The sequence below is a fragment of the Mustelus asterias genome, chromosome 13 (assembly GCF_964213995.1).
Source record: "Mustelus asterias chromosome 13, sMusAst1.hap1.1, whole genome shotgun sequence".
In the NCBI taxonomy this organism is placed as follows: Eukaryota; Metazoa; Chordata; class Chondrichthyes; order Carcharhiniformes; family Triakidae; genus Mustelus; species Mustelus asterias.
In genome coordinates this window covers 98589345-98609424 of record NC_135813.1, presented here as the reverse complement: position 1 = coordinate 98609424, position 20080 = coordinate 98589345, and the positions used below count along the sequence as shown (strand labels likewise).

General features: G+C 44.9%; 1 protein-coding gene across 1 annotated transcript in view; it reads right to left on the bottom strand.

The window, feature by feature from the left end:
* Window positions 1-20080, bottom strand: part of LOC144502935 (uncharacterized) — a 262712-nt gene that overhangs the window by 25061 nt on the left and 217571 nt on the right. The window contains exons 6-7 of the mRNA XM_078227362.1: window positions 6700-6896; window positions 1801-2065 (exon numbers count right to left, since the gene is read on the bottom strand). Coding sequence (XP_078083488.1) covers window positions 1801-2065; window positions 6700-6896 — 462 coding nt within the window. The remainder of the gene's footprint in view (window positions 1-1800; window positions 2066-6699; window positions 6897-20080) is intronic.

Below are 20080 nucleotides of genomic sequence, written 5' to 3'. Positions count from 1 at the left end.
GTGATCAGGGGATTTTCACAGTAACTTCATTGTAGTGTTAATGTAAGTCTACTTGTGACACTGATAAATAAACTTTAATCTTCTTTGATATCACACGATGGAGTTTTTTTAACATCCAACCAAACAGGCAGATGGAGCTTCAATGTGACGTCTCGTCCCAATGACAACACTTCTGACAATGCAGCACTCCCTCAGTGCCACACTCGAGTGTCATCCTTGATTTTTGTGTTGAAGGCCTGGAGTGGGACTTGAATGTGGAACCGAGTGATGCTGGGAAGGTTCCACTCACAATGCTCACAATTCTTGACTGGATACTGGAAAATATTTGTTTTCCTGTCGGCAATTGTGTCCCATTAGTCTGCAGAGGTTAAAGGTGTCATCCAGTCTTCAATTTAATAAATAAAAATAATTTCCTGAGGAAGGTCTTATCTCCTTCTTGAAATTCAGTTTTCTGCTGCCTTCCTACTATCGTTTATGAGTGTGTCTGTCTTCCTCTGTCAGGCCGGTTTCTAATGACTTATTGTAAGGCCTAAGTCACCACTACTACAACTTACTCTGTCTGTGGATTATATCAGATTTAGTACACAAACCAGAAGATGGGCTGCCAACCTTGATTATCCCAGAAAAGGTTTTAAAGTTTATTTATTAGTCACAAGTAGACTTACATTAACATTGCAATGAAGTCATTGTGAAAATCCCCTAGTCGCCACACTCCGGCGCCTGTTCGGGCACATTGAGGAAGAAATTAGCAAGGCCAATGCACCTAACCAGCACGTCTTTCAGACTGTGGGTGGAAACCGGAGCACCCGGAGGAAACCCACGTAGACACGGGGAGAATGTGCAAACTGCGCACAGTCAGTGACCCAAGCCAGGATTTGAACGCGGGTCCCTGATGCTGTGAGTCAGCAGTGCTAATCACTGTGTCACCGTGCCATCCGGAGTGACCAAAAATTAAATCTCCAGGACACTGCGACAAGCAATCCCGGAGAAAAATCATGGGGACATTAAGGGGAAAAAGAAGTGTATCTTCTTTCATTTGCTTTCTTCACTTCCGTTAACTCATTTTCCAAATGTCAGAGACAGGAAAAGGTTAGGTCGGAGGTAGGGTGTCATGGAATGATACATCCAGAAATACGTTCAACTGGAGTTTGCGGTCGGTTAACTGATCTCAGCTGCCCATCAGTTTGGGCAGCGTAATTGGAGAAAAAGGGAGAAATCTGCCACGGTTCCTGTTCCTGACTGTTACCCAGTGACCAGCACTGGGAAGTGCTTGCTGTAAGCACTTTCTGTACTTCTGCCCATCAGGCTGAAAACAGCCATGATGTCCCTCTGGCCTGCCAACATATATGAAGAATGCGCAGTTGGGCAAGGTCCTGGAGGCCCACTGGTGTGGTCACAGCTGTCCAACAGAAATAAATGTCATGAGGATAGGGAGGGAGAAAAAAATAATTGAACAAATAAAAGCCCAGTTCCTTCCAGTACGTCCCAATCTTGTTTTTCTGTGCTCTTACACACCAGGGTCTAATTAGCTGTGTACATGCGAGGAAAGCCCACATGTCACTTAGTCTCATGTCTCAGACTGGCTGCTTCCCAAAGAAAGAAAATACTGAAGAGGTGTCATTCTTAGCTGTTGTCAAGTGCTTCAGTGCTGTCAGCCATAGTCTGCAGGCAACCCAGCACCAGGATTTTAATGCCGCTCTGGGCTTTCCTCGGGGGGGGGGTCTAGTGCCTGAGAAGAATATACAAAGAAATGTTTTCAAGCTTGGGCTGATTCTGATAGGCGCAGACACCTTTGCTTACCTCCAAAAATGTGAATCCTTGGGGAGTCGAACCAACTTGCGTAGCTGGGTCGGTGGATTGCAAACTGTCCGTATCATCTGGCGATTCTATTTCACCACTTGAAAGGCCATAACTGATACTTGGGTCCTGGAGGAAGCTCAGGTGATCACTGCGGGGCGTCGTCTCTGACCGGGAGGATACTGATACTCGGCTTTCTACGTGGTCCTTTCTGGGGGAGGTAGCCAGAATGGAGCTGGGTTCATTGTAGGGTGACACCGGCCTAAAGCTGCAATTGAATAAAAGAACAATTGGTAAGGAAGAGATTTAATGAGCTTCTTTTCATGGACTTGAGCTGCAGGGAAGCTTTTACCTGTTTCTGTGCCCTGCAGTTTGCAATTCAAGCCCATTCCCGCCTTTCCAAAGAATAGCATATCTTGAAAGGCAATGAAAGCTTCAAAAACTCAATAGAACTCATTTTGCTTCTGTAACACATCTGGTTGTAGCCAAAACCAAAAAGGAAAATGCTGAAAAATCTCAGCAGGTCTGGCAGCATCTTTAAGGAGAGAAAAAAGCTGATGTTTCGAGTCCAGATGAACCAAAGCTTTGACACCAGTGGTATGCCAGAGCTCCAGGAGAATCAGGGGCACAGGTGAGTATAGTGGCCAGGTGGCGGTCTGACCCGCGGTCCGGGATGGCGGTCGGACCCGAAGTCCAGGGTGGCGGTCGGACCCGAGGTCCGGGATGGCGGTCGGACCCGAGGTCCAGGGTGGCGGTCGGACTTGCGGTCCGGGATGGCGGTCGGACCCGAGGTCCGGGATGGCGGTCGGACCCGAGGTCCAGGGTGGCGGTCGGACTTGCGGTCCGGGATGGCGGTCGGACCCGAGGTCCGGGATGGCGGTCGGACCCGAGGTCCGGGATGGCGGTCGGACCCGAGGTCCAGGGTGGCGGTCGGACATGCAGTCCGGGATGGCGGTCGGACCCGAGGTCCGGGATGGCGGTCGGACCCGAGGTCCAGGGTGGCGGCCGGGCCCGAAACGTCAGCTCTTTTCTCTCCTAACAGATGCTGCCAGACCTGCTGAAATTTTCCAATATTTTCACTTTGTGTTTCAGATTCCAGCATCTGCAGTAATTTCTTTTATCTAACCTCAGGCAGAGCGAAAAAGATGACAAATATGAGAAGGGAGGTGGTCAATGCAGGACTGAGGGTGTTGTACCTAAATGTGTGCAGTATACGGAACAAGGTAAATGAGCTTGTTGCTCACATTGAAATTGGCCGGTACGATGCTGTGGGCATCACAGAAATGTGGCTGCAAGGGGATCAGGCTGGGATCTAAATATCCAAGGATATGTGTCCTATCAAAAGGACAGGTAGATGGGCAAATGGGGAGATGGGGTTACATTGTTAGTAAGGAATGAAGTTAAATCGATAGCAAGAGGTGATATAGGATCAGAAGTCATAGAATCTCTGTGGGTAGAGTTGAGGAATCGTAAAGGTAAAAAGACCCTGATGGGAGTTATGTACAGGCCCCCTAGCAAGAGTTAGGATGAGGGGCAGAAAATAAATCAGGAGATAGAAAAGGCTTTTAAAAAAGGCAATATTACAATAATCTTGGGGGAATTCAATATGCAGGTGGACTGGGAAAATCAGGTAGGTAGTGGATCCCAAGAAAAGGAATTTGTTGAATGTCTAAGAGATGGGATTTTGGAGCAGCTTGTGACAGAGTCTACTAGGGAACAGGCTATTCTGGATTTAGTGATGTGTAATGAGGCAGACTTGATTAGGGAACTTAAGGCGAAGGAACCCTTAGGGAGCAGTGACCACAATATATAGAATTTACCCTGCAGTTTGAGAGGGAGAAGCTGGAATCAGATGTAACAGTATTACAATTAAATAAAGGTAACTACAAAGACATGAGGGAGGAGCTGGCCAGAGTTGATTGGAAAGGGAACCTAGCAGGGAAGACATTGAACAGCAAAGGCAGGAGTTTGGGGTTATTGGGGAGGCACAACAGAAATTCATCCCAAGGAGGAGGAAACATGCTGGGGGAGGACGAGGCATCCATGGCTGATGAGGGAAGTGAAAGACAGCATAAAAGCAAATGAAAAAGCATATAGAGTGGCAAGGATTAGTGGGAAGCCAGAGGATTCGGAAGCCTTTAAAAGCGAGCAGAGGACAACTAAAAAAGCAATAAGGGGGGAAAAGATGAAATGTGAGTGTAAGCTAGCTAGTAATATAAAAGAAGATGGAAAGAGTTTTTTTTCAATATATAAAAGGTAAGAGAGAGGCAAAAATAGATATTGGACCACTGGAAAATGAGGCTGGAGAAGTAATAATAGGAAACAAAGCAATGGCAGAGGAACTGAATAGTTACTTTGCATCAGTCTTCACGGTGGAAGACACCAATGGGATGCCAGAGCTTCAGGAGAATCAGGGGGCCTAAGTGAGTATAGTGGCCATCACTAAGGAGAAGGTTCTGGGGAAACTGAAAGATCTGAAGGCAGATAAATCACCTGGACCGGATGGACTACACTCCAGGGTTCTAAAAGAGATAGCTGAGGAAATTGTGGAGGTATTGGTGGTGATCTTTCAGGAATCACTAGAGGCAGGGAGGGTCCCAGAGGACTGGAAAATAGCTAATGTAACACCGTTGTTTAAGAAGGGAGGGAGGCAGCAGACGGGAATTATAGGCCGGTTAGCCTGACTTCGGTCATTGGCAAGATTTTAGAATCCATTATTAAAGATGAGATCGCAGAGTACTTGGAAGTGCATGATAAAGTAGGACTGAGTGAGCACGGCTTTGTCAAGGGGAGGTCATGTCTGACAAATCTTTTAGAATTCTTTGAGGAGGTAACAAGGAAGTTAGATAAAGGAGAACCAGTGGACGTGATTTATTGAGATTTCCAAAGGCCTTTGACAAGGTGCCGCATAGGAGACTGTTAAATAAGTTAAATGCCCATGGTGTTAAGGGTAAGATCCTGGTATGGATAGAGCATTGGCTGACTGGCAGAAGGCGGAGAGTGGGGATGAAGGGGTCTTTTTCCGGATGGCAGCCGGTGACTAGTGGTGTGCCTCAGGGGTCGGTGTTGGGACCACAACTTTTCACAATATACATTAACGATTGGGAGGAAGGAACTGAAGGCATTGTTGCTAAGTTTGCAGATGATACAAAGATATGTAGAGGGACAGGTAGTATTGAGGAAGCAGGAGGGCTGCAGAAGGACTTGGACAGGTTAGGAGAGTGGGCAAAGAAGTGGCAGATGGAATACAATGTTGAAAAGTGTGAGGTTATGCACTTTGGAAGGAGCAATGGAGGCATAGACTATTTTCTAAATGGGGAAATGCTTAGGAAATCGGAAGCACAAAGGGACTTGGGAGTCCTTGGGAGTCGAGATTCTCTTAAGGTTAACGTGCAGGTTCAATCGGCAGTTAGGAAGGCAAATGCAATGTTAGCATTCATGTCGAGAGGGCGAGAATACAAGAGCAGGGATGTACTTCTGAGGCTTTATAAGGCTCAGGTCAGATCCCATTTGGAGTATAGTGAGCAGTTTTGGGCCCCATATCTAAGGAAAGATGTGCTGGCCTTGGAAAGGGTCTATAGGAGGTTCACAAGAATGATCCCTGAAATAAAGAGCTTGTTGTATGAGGACTCGTTGGAGTTTAGAAAGATGGGGGGGAATCTTATTGAAACTTACAGGATACTGTGAGGCCTGGATAGAGTGGACGTGCAGAGGATGTTTCCACTAGTAGGAAAAACTAGAACCAGAGGGCACAACCTCAGGCTAAAGGGAGGATCCTTTAAAACAGAGATGAGGAGGAATTTCTTCAGCCAGAGAGTGGTGAACCTGTGGAACTCTTTATCCCAGAAGGCTGTGGAGGCCAGGTCATTGAGTGTCTTTAAGACAGAGATAGATAGCTTCTTGATTAATAAGGGGATCAGGGGCTATGGGGAAAAAGCAGAAGGAGAATGGGGATGAAAAAAATATCAGCCATGATTGAATGGCGGAGCAGACTCGATGGGCTGAGTGGCCTAATTCTGCTCCTATGTCTTATGCTCTTATTTGGTGGTAGCTGAACTTCAGGATACAGCAAATGGAGTTTATTACTGCAATCGTTTTGAGGAGAATTATTTCATAAAGAGCAAAATGGCTTTTCGACACAATTATTTTTCTCCATTCCTCCACTTTTTACCCTGTTTTTCTGGATGGTGCCATTGGAGCCAACAGTCAGCCATTGCCTCTCTCAAATGACCATTCTTCATAGATAAGCCTGGAGTGGCAGCAGAACACTGAGATACTGAGGACAATTCGCGCCAAGCCTGATCAGCAGCTTCACCTAATGTCCAAAGACACTTTATTCATCAGGGGAAAACATTACAACCAGAAGCTTGGAGCCTAACTTGCATTTTCCCTGTTCTTTGTCTGGGGGGGGGGGGGAAGAAGGGGGGGCTGTAACAGCCCAAGTGTTAACATACACCGAGATCAAATCAATAACATTATGGTCTTTTTAGCTCAATTCCTTAGGGTTCTTGATGATTAAAATCATCAGGGATCCCACCCAAACATTTTAAGAAGGAAAGAATTCCATTTTCTCCTCATCACCGTTAAATAAAATTCATCACCAAGAAGATTCAGTTTGAATTGGGTGCCCCGAGAATTGTTTGCTGTTGGATGGATACATCCCTTGTTGGCAGAGAGATCGGTTGATTCATACGAAGCATTGCTGCCCATTCGTCGGGAATGGTAACAGAGCAAGTCTTACACCAGCAGCCTGACCAGTAGAGTAAGCACACTTGAGCGCACCAAGGGGTAGCTCAGAGTCAGGCAGTGAGCACTAATCATTGTTCCACATGACTACACGGCTTCAATCGCAGCTGATGTCTCATTATTCAAAGTATTCTGGTACTTGGCAACAGCTCTTACTTTTCATGCTTGCTGTATTTACGCTCATGGTGAATGTGGCATGGGTCACCCTCTCCATTTGTGCTGGAGCTTCTGTCCTCGTATGTGCCATACTGATCTCTCTCCTCGCAGTTGCAAAACTGGCCTCTGTCTTGCACTAGGGTGTCGGTGTCCTTAGCCTTTGCGGTAGGGCCGACGCAGCACTGCTTCACCCTGTCCTGAAATAAAGAGGAGAGTATTAGAGGAGGAAGAACTAAAATCATTGCTTTACATAATATATAAGATCAGAAAACAGAGCATTCAGCTTAACAGATTCGCACCAATGTTTATGCTCCCCCCCTTCTCTCATTCAACCCCATCCACTGTTTTTTTTCACCCTCATATTTATTTAATCTTAAGTGCCTCTATATTCTTCACCTCAACTACTCATGTTGTAACAAATTCTATATTTCACCAGTGCCGCTCAGCCCCTGACCTCATTGTAACCTTAGTCCAAACATGGATAAAGTCGAGGTGAGAGAGACTGCCCTTGAATCAAGGCAGTATTTGACTGAGTGCAGCATCAGCTGGAGTCAATGGAAATCCGGAGGAAAACTCTCCACTGGTTGGAGTCATATCTAGAACAAAGGAAGATGGTTTTGGTTGTTGAAGTTCAATCATCTCAGTCCCAGGGCATCACTGCAGGAGTTCCTCAGGGTAGTGTTCTAGACCCAACCTTCAATGACCCCCCCCCCCCCCCCCCCCACCCCTACTCCCATCATAAGGTCAGAAGTGGGAACATTGTGCTGATGATGGCACAATGTTCAGCACCATTCACGACTCCTCAGATACTGAAGCAGTTCATGTCCACATGAAAGACCTGGACAATATTCCGGCTTGGGCTGGTAAGTAGCAAGCAACATTCACGCCACACAAGTGCCAGTCAATGACCATCTCCGACAAGAGAGAATTCAACCATCTCCCCATGACATTCAATAACATTGCTGTTGTTGAAACCCCCACTATCAACATCCTCGTGATTACCATTTCCCAGAAACTCAACTGGACTGGCCATATAAATACTATGGCTACAAGAGCAGATCATAGACTGGGTGTTCTGCTGTGAGTAGCTCACGTTCTGACTCCCCAAAACCTGTCCACCATCTACAAGGCACAAGTCAAGAATGTGATAAAATACTCTCCACTTGTCTGGATGAGTGCAGCTCCAACCACACTTAAGAAGCTCAATACAATCCACCATCTTCAGCATCCAGTTCCTCCACCATTGATGCACAGTGGCAGCAGTGTTGACCATCCACAAGATGCACTGCAACAACTACCCAGGCTCTTTTGACAGTACCTTCCATATCCATGATCTCTACCACCTAGAAGAATAAGGGCAGCAGACAGATGGGAACACCACCACCAGCTCCAGCCTGCTGAATTTTTCTTGAATTGTACGAGCTCTCAAATTCTGCATTCATTCTTGGAAATTCTCTTTACACCGTCTCCAGTGCTTCTATATAATGTGGAGACTAGAACTCTCACAGTGCTCCAAATGTGGTATAACCAAGGTTCTCTACAAAGTTAATGTAAAACCAAAATACCATTAATTGTTTTCTACTGCTTTTCTATTTCTTTGATTTTCAGTAAGCTATTTCAGTTCTCATTTCCTTAAATCAGCTTTTTTCTCCAACGTATTACTTGTCTCCAAGATATTTCGTCAATAAACCTTTATACAACATTGCACTCCCTCTATTTTCACACCTGGGTGTATAACATTGCAGCAACCAATTCTATGGTTATCAGTTATTACACTCTAGGTACCTGGATTTGAACTTCCAGCATCTCCAAATGACACCACACCAGTAACCACCGCTGATACCATCATCCCAACAATGGGTGATGTACTGGAACAGCATGTTTACTCGTCACCCCTCAAATCTTCATACTAGCATTACGGTGCCTCTATGAAATACGTTCGGAGAGATGCAACTTCAATCCATTTTCCTAAAGCGTCAGGCCCAGTCTCCGTGAACCAGATTATTTGATCAATGTAGCTGAAAATGAAGGGAAAGCCATCTCTACTCATCCTTCAGCTCTGCAATTGGGGAGCATCAACCCTCATTACTGAACAAATACCCTCATTACTGCAGCACAGGAACATTACTGCAACTCATGAGCACTCTCTTGGCACCACTGTAAAGGCCAATCGACCAGAGAGTGAAGAGCTTACCTATGAAGTGTATAGCACAATTTCCACAAAGTGCTTACGAGACCCTTATCCTCAATACATATTCAACACAAGTACAAGTGAAGTGGCTGGAGAGGATCTGTTGTTTTTTTATTTACAATAGGAGGATGGTTTAATAGAGCAGACGTATGACCTGAATTCATAAAAATGCAAACAGTAGCTGTATTGTCCCCGAGCTCGGGTTCATTTTGCAAAAACCCAATAGCACTGAGTGCAGCCTAACACTGAAGAATACACCATTCATTATAAAGCTGTCTGTGTATAATATGTATGGCAGCATACACAGTGCTTAACAACCTGCAAAATGTTGATTTGTTACATGTATTCCTGTTCTGCTTGGTGTGTTTCTCTGCTGTGTGTGCCCTACACTCTTCTCTCTCCCTTCACCTTCCAGCAGCCAAATCCACACCCACTCACAAACAGGCACACACAACAGTAACCAGACTCTGAACAATTTAACAATGACTTTCTGTTATCTCCTTTGCCTTGGATCTTGCAGAAGTGAATCGGACTCTCCACAACAGATTCCTTGGCTTCCCCTAATGGTCTGTACCCCATGCCCATGAGACCATTTTGATTTCCCCTCAGAATTTAAACTAGATCAACGGGAGTCAGAGTTTAAAAGAACTCCTGACATTGCAAGAATCCACTGGAATCACGCCTCCGGTACCTTTTGCGCAAACACACAGATTGTACTGGGTAGAAGTTGCTCCCTAGTTTTGCATCCAGCATTTCAGTAAGAAGTGTATATTTTAGACTAGTATACAGGTAACACAGCACTGTACATTGGAGACACTAAACATGTTTGAATTGGAGACTCAAGGATTGTTCCTTAGGTGACACAATACATTCACAGAATCATAGAATCCCTACAGTGCAGAAAGAGGCCATTGGGCCCATTGAACCTGTACTGACAACAATCCCACCCAGGCCCTATCCCGTAACCCCACATATTTACCTTGTGAATCCCCCGACATTAAGGGGCAATTTGGCATGGCCAATCAACCCAACCTACAAATCTTTGACTGTGGGAGGAAACCAGAGCACCTAGAGGAAACACACGCAGACACGGGAAGAACATGCAAACTCCACACAGTGACCCGAGGCCGGAACTGAATCCGGGTCCCTGCGCTGTGAGGCAGCAGTGCTAACCACTGTGCCACCATGCCGCCCATTCCCAGCACTTCATTCATTTTTAACTAGACAGGAAAACAAAATTGAAGTCATAATGTTAACAAAATTATGAAAGGCATGAATAGAATGGATAGTGGGAGTCTTTTTCCCAGGGTGGAAATGTCAATTACTCGGGGACATAGGTTTAAGGTAAAAGGGGGAAGTTTAAAGGAGATGTGAGGGGCAAGTTTTTTTAACACAGAGGGTGGTAAGTCCCTGGAATGCGCTGCCAGAGGAGGCGATAGAAGCGGATACAATAGTTATGTTTAAGGGACATCTTGACAGATACATGAATAGGCAGGGACTAGAGGGATAAGGACTGCGTAGAGGCAAAGGGCTTAGTTTAGAAAGGCATCATATGTCAGGGCAGGCTTGGTGGGCTGATGGGACTATTCCTGCGCTGTACTGTTTTGTTCTCTTTGTTCAAATCTTTCCCAATTGCCTCTCATCAGCTATTCTCACTCTGCTTACCAACACTGGTGGAATTCAACTTCTTAAACTTCTCTTATATCCAATGATTTCTCGACAGAATCACTATGTTTTACAGTCAATGATAACAAATGTTTGATTCAGTTCTGTCCATCTGTAACATGCATCTATCTTCATTATCCAGACCTGGACTGGATCAAACTACACAAGCAAAACTAAAAAGATCAACACAGCAAAAAGATCCTTGGGGCCTGAATGATACAGTAGCGTCTCCCAAAGTTCTGCCATCTCTGGGACCTAGGAGCAAATTAAACTCAAAAGCTCCATGAAATAAATGATTTTGGGCACAGTAAGAAGTTCCACGACACCAGGTTAAAGTCCAACAGGTTTATTTGGTATCACGAGCTTTCGGAGCGCTGCTCCTTCATCAGGTGAGCTCATTTCATCAAGTGCGGATCTGGAGTGTGTGGTTGTTGATGAATTGGCCGGGTTTGTTGCACTGGATTTTAACATCCCGGAGATGAGGACAGCTGCACAGAAACAGAAAATGTGGGAAATACTCGGCAGGACAGGCAGCAACTGTGGAGAAAGAGTTAAACTTACAAGAGCATGACCTTTCATCAGGTCTCTCTTGTCTTTTCCCTGCGGAGGTACTGTCTGACCTGCTGGGTATTTCCAGCAATTATAGTTCTTATTTCCAAATTGCAGTATCCACAATGTTTTATTTTGTAAGGTAGGGTCTTCATTTACAGCTTTAGACATAACCAAACAGCAAGAAGCCTACCACGACAATGCTAATATCCTTCTTATAGCCAGTGGGAAAACTGGGGGGGGGAAAAGAGACAATAGCTGCTGTAAACTATCACCTGGAGCCCTGGTATGGTCCAAAATGTGGCAGGGTGATTTTAACTTCACCTTTGCAATGGGAATCTGATGGGATCGGGTTGACTTCCTGGATTCTACACCATGTAAATGGAAAGTACAATCGTGTGTGGTTTAAAGGGTGCAGCCAATAAATTGTGTTCAACTTCCTGCTGTACAAGTTGAGAAAAGTGACAGTGAAGAATTCACCGTGTGAAATGACTGGGTTTCAGATAGGTGAGAAATGTACAGAGGAAGGTCCATACAGCTAAGGAGTCGAGCCACCATTTATGTGTTTTTCTTTTGGCATATGGTGGCAATGGACTCACATATTTTACAAGATAGATGGGGCGGCACGGTGGCACAGTGGTTAGCACTGCTGCCTCACAGCTCCAGGGACCTGGGTTCGATTCTGACCTTAGGTCACTGTCTGTGTGGAGTTTGCACATTCTCCCTGTGTCTGCATTCCTCCGGGTGCTCCGGTTTCCTCCCACAGTCCAAAAATGTGTGGGTTAGGTGGATTGGCCGTGCTAAATTGACCCCTAGTGTCAGGGAGATTAACAGGGTAAATATGTGATGTTACGGGATAGGGGGCTGGGTGGGATTGTTGTCAGTGCGGCCTCCATGGGCTGAAGGGCCTCTTTCTGCACAGTCGGGATTCTATGATTATGCCACCCACATGCTCCCTGTACCTGCTGTTTGCGTAGCGAGGGCTTGAACCTGTACCGATCAGCTAGTTACTGACCAATCAATGAATACTGTGATGGCAAGAGAGGTAAGTGGAAACTCTTTCGAGTCACGGGGCTGAAGTTTTCTGACTATTCGCGCCAGCGGGATTTTCCCATCCCGCTGCAGTGAACGGAGATTTGGCTTGTTGCCAAAATCTCCGTCTATGCTTCAGCAGGAGCGTGGCGCGAGGGCGCCCAAGATCGTTTGGCAATGATATCGCATTGCCCCCTGCAATGAGCACATAACTGCCAGTGTTCACTGTATGTGATTTGATTTATTATTGTCGCATGTATTAGTATACAATGAAAAGTATTGTTTCTTGCGCACTATACAGACTGGTCATACTGTACATAGAGAAGGAGAAAGTAACTATTTGTGGTGCACTTGTTAATGCATTCCCAATATGAGCACTCCGAGGCAATGTTGATAACTGAGCAGCAAATTCAACTCATTAATGAGATATGGCAGAGCCAACTTATCATTCTGAGCTTATTTCCAGATAACTCTGCAAGTTAGTATCTCAAAAACGTCAGGTGATCCAAGCTGGGAAAGGCACAAGAACCAAAATTCTGTGTTGGTCGGCTGCACGGTTATAGATACTTGATATCCATCAAGACACCTGCATGTATTGATCTGGCCTGGAGTGATATTTTACTCTTTATTCTTTTATGGGATGTGGGTGTCACTTGAAAAGCCTATCTGTAATTTCCCTGGAACTGAGTGACTTGCTGGGCAATTTCAAGGGCAGCTAACAGTCGGCCACACTGCTGTGGACTGGAGTCACATGTAGGCCAGCTTAGATAAGGACAGTAGATTTCATTCCCAAAAAGGACATCAGTGAACCAGATGGATTTTTACAACAATTGCGAGAGTTTCATGGTCACCGTTACTGAGGCTAAAATTGCAATTTTATTCCTCAAATTGAAATTTTATTAGCTGCCTTGGTGGGATTTGAACACACATTAGTCTGGGCCTCTGGATTACTAGCCCAGTAATATTATCACTGCACCACAGTCTCCCCACAAATTAGCTAATCTCTACCAGGGCAACATTTGGATCCCTGCAACTGGCTTTTGGGTAGCCCTCGCATGGGGAGGGGGCAGCTTGGATTCTTGTTGCCAACACCAATTCAGGGACTCCTGCTAGAAAATGCATCAAATGTTGGTGCTGCGTAAGAGCAGAACTGGACTGAGATTTGCTATGATGCCTTCGCTGTGCCCCCTGCAATGAGCACATAACTGCCAGTGTTCACTGTATGTGATTTGATTTATTATTGTCACATGTATCAGTATACAGTGAAAAGTATTGTTTCTTGCGCACTATACAGACTGGCCATACATAGAGAAGGAGAAAGTGCAGAATATAGTGTTACAGTCATAGCTGGAGTGTAGAGAAAGATCAACTTAGTGCAAGGTAGGTCCATTCAAAAGTCTGATGGAAATATAGATGGAGTCAATGATGGGTGGGCGGCTGGTTTGAATGATGGACTGGGTTTCGTTCACAACCCTTTGTGGTCTTGGGCAGAGCAGGAGCCATACCAAGCTGTGATACAACCAGAAAGAATGCTTTTTTTTTTGTATATCTGTAAAAGTTGGTGAGAGTTGTAGCTGACATGCCAAATTTCCTTCGTCTTCTGAGAAAGCAGAGTCGTTGATGGGCTTTCTTAACTATAGTGTCAGCATGGGGGGGGGACCAGGATAGGTTGTTGGTGATCTGGACACCTAAAAACCTGAAGCTCTTGACCATTTCTACATCATCCCCATTGACGTAGACACGGGCATGTCCTCCAGTCCGCTTCCTGAAGTCGATGACTATCTCCTATGTATGCTTTCACAAAATGTTAACTTGGTTGCAGTATTGGAGGACAAAGTCCCTGGATTCATCAACAGATGAGGAAGGGAAAAATTGAAAAAATACATGTTTCCTAGGAATACAGGAATAATTCCTGAGGCTGTATAACCAAGATGCCCAATGTGTTATATGCAGCAAGTTTTTAATTGCATTGGGATGTTTCACAGTGTTAATGATGCTATAGATTGTTGCTGAAACCAAAACATCAAATAAAAGCTAACTGAGCAGAAAGATTGAAGCTAAATGTAAATACTGTCGGGGAAAAGTTTGCACTCCCAGTGATCTTTAACTTGAACATTTGTGAGCAGCAGTATCATCTCAGTAAAGTTCACACGGAAACACAGACCAATTTACTTGCAATCATTTGTAAATCAACCCTCCTCGAGAGAGGAGGACATCAGAACGAGAGAACACCAAATAGCCATCAAAAGGTCTTAATGACTGCTCAAGAGGCACAAATCACCACGTACAGCAAGCTTGGGGGCCTTCAACAAATTGAATTAAAAATCAATAACAAGAAACAGAAAATGCTGGAAAATCTCAGCAGGTCTGACAGCATCTGTGCAGAGAGAATAGAGCCAACGTTTCTGTGGTAAACCACTGTTAAGCTTATTGCTTGTGTGTGTGACATGCCTGGACACGCCCCTGCCGGCCCTGCCTGAGACTCCTCCCCCCCTGGTCCAGGTATAAAGGTGACTGCTCCCAACCCCCCCTGCCTCAGTCGCCGGACCAGTTCATCAGCATGGCTGTGCTCCAAGTCTTTTGTGAATAAAAGCCTATTTGTTCTTGCGTACTAACTAGTCTTCGCTTAATTGATAGTGCATCAGTTTCGAGTCTGGATGACCTTTCGTCAGAACTCAAAATCAATAAGCAGAGTAGGGGAAAGGTAAACCTTTTCTGGTTTTAACACAAGTTATACTACGCAAAGATTCACAGCTTCTTCATTCTTGTGACTCAAATATTCCTTGCATAAACTAAAATGCATTGAAGCCCACAGTACTACAAAGAGACAGGAGATGTGTTTTAATGTTATTATTGATGCATTTCTGGTTCACACATCAAGAAAATTGGTCAGGGCTCCACCAAGCTCTGGAACATTCGGAGAGGCTATTTTAAAACCACACAAAGGATAAAATGATGTTAGATTGGATTGAAGTTTAATTATTAGTCACAGGTAAGCTTACATTAACACTGCAATGAAGTTACTGTGAAAATCCCCTAGCATGGCCAATACACCTAACCAGCATGTCTTTCGGACTGTGGGAGGAAACCGGAGCACCCGGAGGAAACCCATGCAGACACGGAGAGAACATGCAAATCCCGCAGTCAGTCACCCAAGCCGGGAATCGAACCCAGGCCCCTGGCACTGTGAGGTAGCAATGCTAGCCACTGCGCCACTATGCTGCCCTCTAAAAAGATTTCATACTCTTTAACGCTGACCGTACTGTGTAAATTATTTCTAACATAAATGGTAGGTGAGGATCTGTGTAAATGTGCATCATTACACGTACACAAGAGTCCCAACTCTTAGCCATAGTCTAAATGTTCTGCAAAGCTGTGGCGGTTTTAAATGAAATACATTTAGCACACTGACCCATAGAGGCTGACAAGTGGACAAGCTTAAATACCAATTGTACGATCAGGCACATAGTCCACAACCAATAAGCTGTTGTGAAACTCCAGACTGATGATTGCTCTTTACTTACATAACTTCTAATTATAATGAGGGAGATCAATGTCATGTCAGGTGGGAAGTTCTTACTCACATAGAGTCATAGAAGTTTACAGCATGGAAACAGGGCCTTCAGCCCAACTTGTCTATGCTGCCCCTTTGTTTTTAACCACTAATGTAGTCCCAATTGCCCGCAATTGGCCCATATCCCTCTATACCCATCTTACCCATGTAACTGTCTAAATGCTTTTTAAAAGTCAAAATTGTACCCTCCTTTACTATTACCTCTGGTAGCTTGTTCCAGACACTCACCACCCTCTCTGTGAAAAAATTGCCCCTCTGGTCCCTTTTGTATCTCTCCCCTCTCACCTTAAACCTATGCCCTCTAGTTTTAGACTCCCCTACCTTTGGGAAAAGATATTGACTATCTCGCTGATCTGTGCCCCTCATTATTTTATAGACCTCTATAAGATCACCCCTCAGCCTCCTACGCTCCAGAGAAAAAAACTCCCAGTCTATCCAGCCTCTCCTTATAACTCAAACCATCAAGTCCCGGTAGCATCCTAGAAAATCTTTTCTGCACTCTTTCTAGTTTAATAATATCCTTTCTATAATAGGGTGACCAGAACTGCACGCAGTTCATGGATCCAAATCCTTGAACAAACTTCACTCTCTTACTTTAAGCATCCTGTTCTACAATATTGTCTATTTGGGAACTGTTTTTGAGGATATTCCTTACAAAGTGGGTGGGAAGCTATAATCTAAAGGATGACCTTTCTTGCACAATTGTAGGTGTCAGCTAGTGTTTTTTTGGAGCATTACCGGGATAATAATACACTGGCTGAATAAAATGTACCAAACAGTAAACACAATAACTGAGATTGCTGAAGGTCCAAAAGGAAGGCAAGGTTCCAACGCCGTGGGTTGGAGTTTGACATTCTGACCATGAGCAAACCCACATTAGCAGATAAAAATGGATGTGGGGGCGGGGGGGGGGGGGGGGAGTTTAAATTTCCCAACCAACTCCTGCCAGTCACCATTTTGATTGGTTCAGGGAACATGGAGGGTCGTGACCTGATGCCCACAAGAATAGCGCCAGGTTCAGCCTTTAAAATGTATTTCTCTATTTGAAATAGCCCTGAGTTTAAGATCATCAGTGAGGCGGATGGGTTCCGGGGGTCTGTGTGAAATATATCAGGTCAGTCAGTTTGTGAACCTTGGGGGAAGCCCATTCTGGAGTTGGGCACCTTTTGACAGGTAAGTTTAAAAGGTGTTGTCAACCTCAAAGGTCATAATTGGACGTGGTCTGATAAGTATGATTGTGTAAGACAATTTGACCGTTATGCCGTGTAAAATTTGATCCAAAAAGAGCAATTGTTACCTTCCCTGGAACTAGTGGGCCTCAGTGTTTCAAGCAGCCTACTCTACCCATCATCTGACAGAATGGCAGGAAGAGGTGAAAAAGGTGGAGTGGAGGATACACAGTGGAGGATAGGAATAAGGGGGAGAGCCTGATTCATCAAGTCGCTGGGCCACTCTTGCTTGAGACTTTTGTAATGTTGCGTTGACACAATGACGGGTAACATCTGTGACAACATTGTATTGGATGCAATGTGACCAATGGGGACAAGATGTAAAGGTCAGCTGACTCAGTAAACCATGGAACCAATTACAGAGTGATGTAGTAGTCAGCTGACTAACTGATTCACTGTAAATAAGGAACTATGTAGAATTGTGGGGAGCTTGGAGTGGCCCAGGGCGAGGCCCCAAGTTTGGAGTAATGATGTTTCTTTATTAAACCCTTTCTTTGATTTATAAGTTGGAGTAAGTTTTGTTGTATTTTCATTAGCTGCATTTTGACGAGTTCCTTCTGAAGGAACAACGTCCGGGCACTAACATTGTATCACTGAGCCAGCTATCTCACTGGAGTGGCAGCTTGGTTTCAGTGAATCAGAAAACAACAGCACAGAAAGCAGCCATTTGGACTGCAATGCCATGCTGGCCCATTTGGACTGCAATGCCATGCTGGCTCTTTGGAAGAAAGGTTGTGCTCAGTTCCACTTTTTGTAACCATGGTCTCTTCATCCTCAACTATCTGTCTAGTTCCCTGTTAAAATTAGCGATGGAATCAACTTCCACCACCTCACTGTCTCAGCAGCAATAATATTCTGTACTCCACTTTTTCCCAGCAGATTGACTAATGCTAAACAATCACCATGCAGCGCATTCTTATAGATAGTACACACCGCTTCTCCCGAGTGTTGGTGGTGGAGGGAGTGGATGTTTGTGGATGTGGTGTTAATCAAGCCCTGGGCCACTCCAAGCTCCCCACAATTCTACATAGTTCCTTATTTATAGTGAATCAGTTAGTCAGCTGACTATTACATCACTCTGTAATTGGTTCCATGGTTTACTGAGTCAGCTGACCTTTACATCTTGTCCCCATTGGTCACATTGCATCCAATACAATGTTGTCACAGATGTTACCCGTCATTGTGTCAATGCAACATTACAAAAGTCTCAAGCAAGAGTGTCTCTTATTGGTGATGGTCATTGCCTGGCATTTGTGTGGCACGAATGTTACTTGCCACTTGTCAGCCCAAGCCTGGATCTTGTCCAGATCTTATTGCATTTGAACATGGACTGCTTCAGTATCTGAGGAGTCGCGAATGGCGCTGAACATTGTGCAATCATTGGCAAACACCCCACTTCTGACCTTATGACGGAGGGAAAGTCATTGATGAAGCAGCTGAAGATAGTTGGTCCTAGGACACTGCCCTGAGGGCCTGGGACATTCCCCTGAGGGATTCCTGCAGAGATGTCCTGGAGCTGAGATGACTGACCCTTCACAACGACAACTATCTTCCAAATGCCATGTGTGACTCCAACCTGTGGAGAGTTTGCCCCCTGATACCCATTGATTCAAGTTTTACTAAGGCTCCTTGATGCCACACTTGGTCGAATGTGGCCTTGAAGGTGATGCTATGATTAGAAAATGGAACAATGTAAGTAGCCCCAGGGAGCTGGATAGCACTGGAGAGGTATTGATGGAGGATGGTGTGGCCAAGCATGTCAAAAGTCAATCAGGATGAGGAGGAATGTTTACGGTTGTCACGGTAAGGGGATAGGATGCCATTTGTGACTTTGTAAAGAGCTGTTTGCTGCTGTGGCAAGGATGCAATCCTTATTGGAGGGATTCAAAGATCAAGTTCCAGGAAAAATGGGAATGGTTTCGGGAGGCGACAACAAAGTTAAAAGATTTTGGAGAGGAAAGGGAAGTTGGAGATGGGTCGGGCGTTTTCAAGAGTGATGGAGTTCAGAGATTGTTTTTGAGGAGAAGGGTGATGATAACAGATTTAAAGAAGGGAGGGATAACATCTGAAGAGAGGGAACTATTAACAATATCAGCTGACATGGGGGTCAGGAGGGGGAGAAAGTTAGGTAGTCAGCGGTTTAGTGGGAATAGGGTGAAGGGAGTCAGAAGTGAGTCTCATGGTTAAGATGTGCTTGAAGAGGGTATGAGAACCAACTGGAGAACGATGTGAGTTCAGGGCCAAGGCAGAGGGAAGTTGGAGAGGACGTTTCCGATGGAAGGGAGGGAGGGATGGGGCAAAGGTCCATCTTCAAGTTCCTTTCACTTAATGTTGTAAATGAAAGTGTAGGAGACAAAAAAGAGGGGTTTATAAAGAAACCAGGGTTTATCTTTGCGTTTCAGGATGACCCTGGAATAGTGAGCAGTTTTAACAGACTATAGCAGGACTCGAGACTGCTTTACATGGTTCTGCAGATCTGGCAGTGAATGCTTATACCAGATGTCTGCAGTTTCCTTTTAAGTCTGCGTCCTTGGGTTTAAAGGGTTATTGATGGGTGCTGTACTGGAGGACAGCCAGGGTGTGAGGGAGTGAGTAACAGTTTGATTGGGGGCCAGAGCATCAAAGATGGAGGTGAGGTTGTGGCTGGACAAATCAGTCGCTGACGAAATGTTGTGGCAAGTGAAAGGCCAAAGGCTAGGTGGCTGAGATATTTGAACTCTTTGAACTTAAAATCTCATCCAGATCTGCAAATTCTGCCATTGCCTTACCCCCAACAACCACTGCAGCTAACTGTATGCAGCCTTGCATCCCTTCCGTCATTTGAGTCTGGCATCTTGTACATCCCTCCCTCTATTATTGGAGACAGACTTCAGATACCTCACATTAAACCCTCTGCACTTTTTCCCCAACTTTAAAAGGACTTCTCAAATCATACCTCTTTGAACTTTTAGTCATCTCTTGCAATTCTTATACATAGATTCAGCCAAGAGGCCCCTTTGGTTGCTTTTCCTACTAAAAGTACAATTTAAATGCACATATCTGTCGGCAGAATCTAGTGTTTAATAAATCTAAATAACTATGAGAGATTACTTAACTTGTAAAATCCTTTCCATCCTTCAAGTGTTTACATTCGCCTTATAA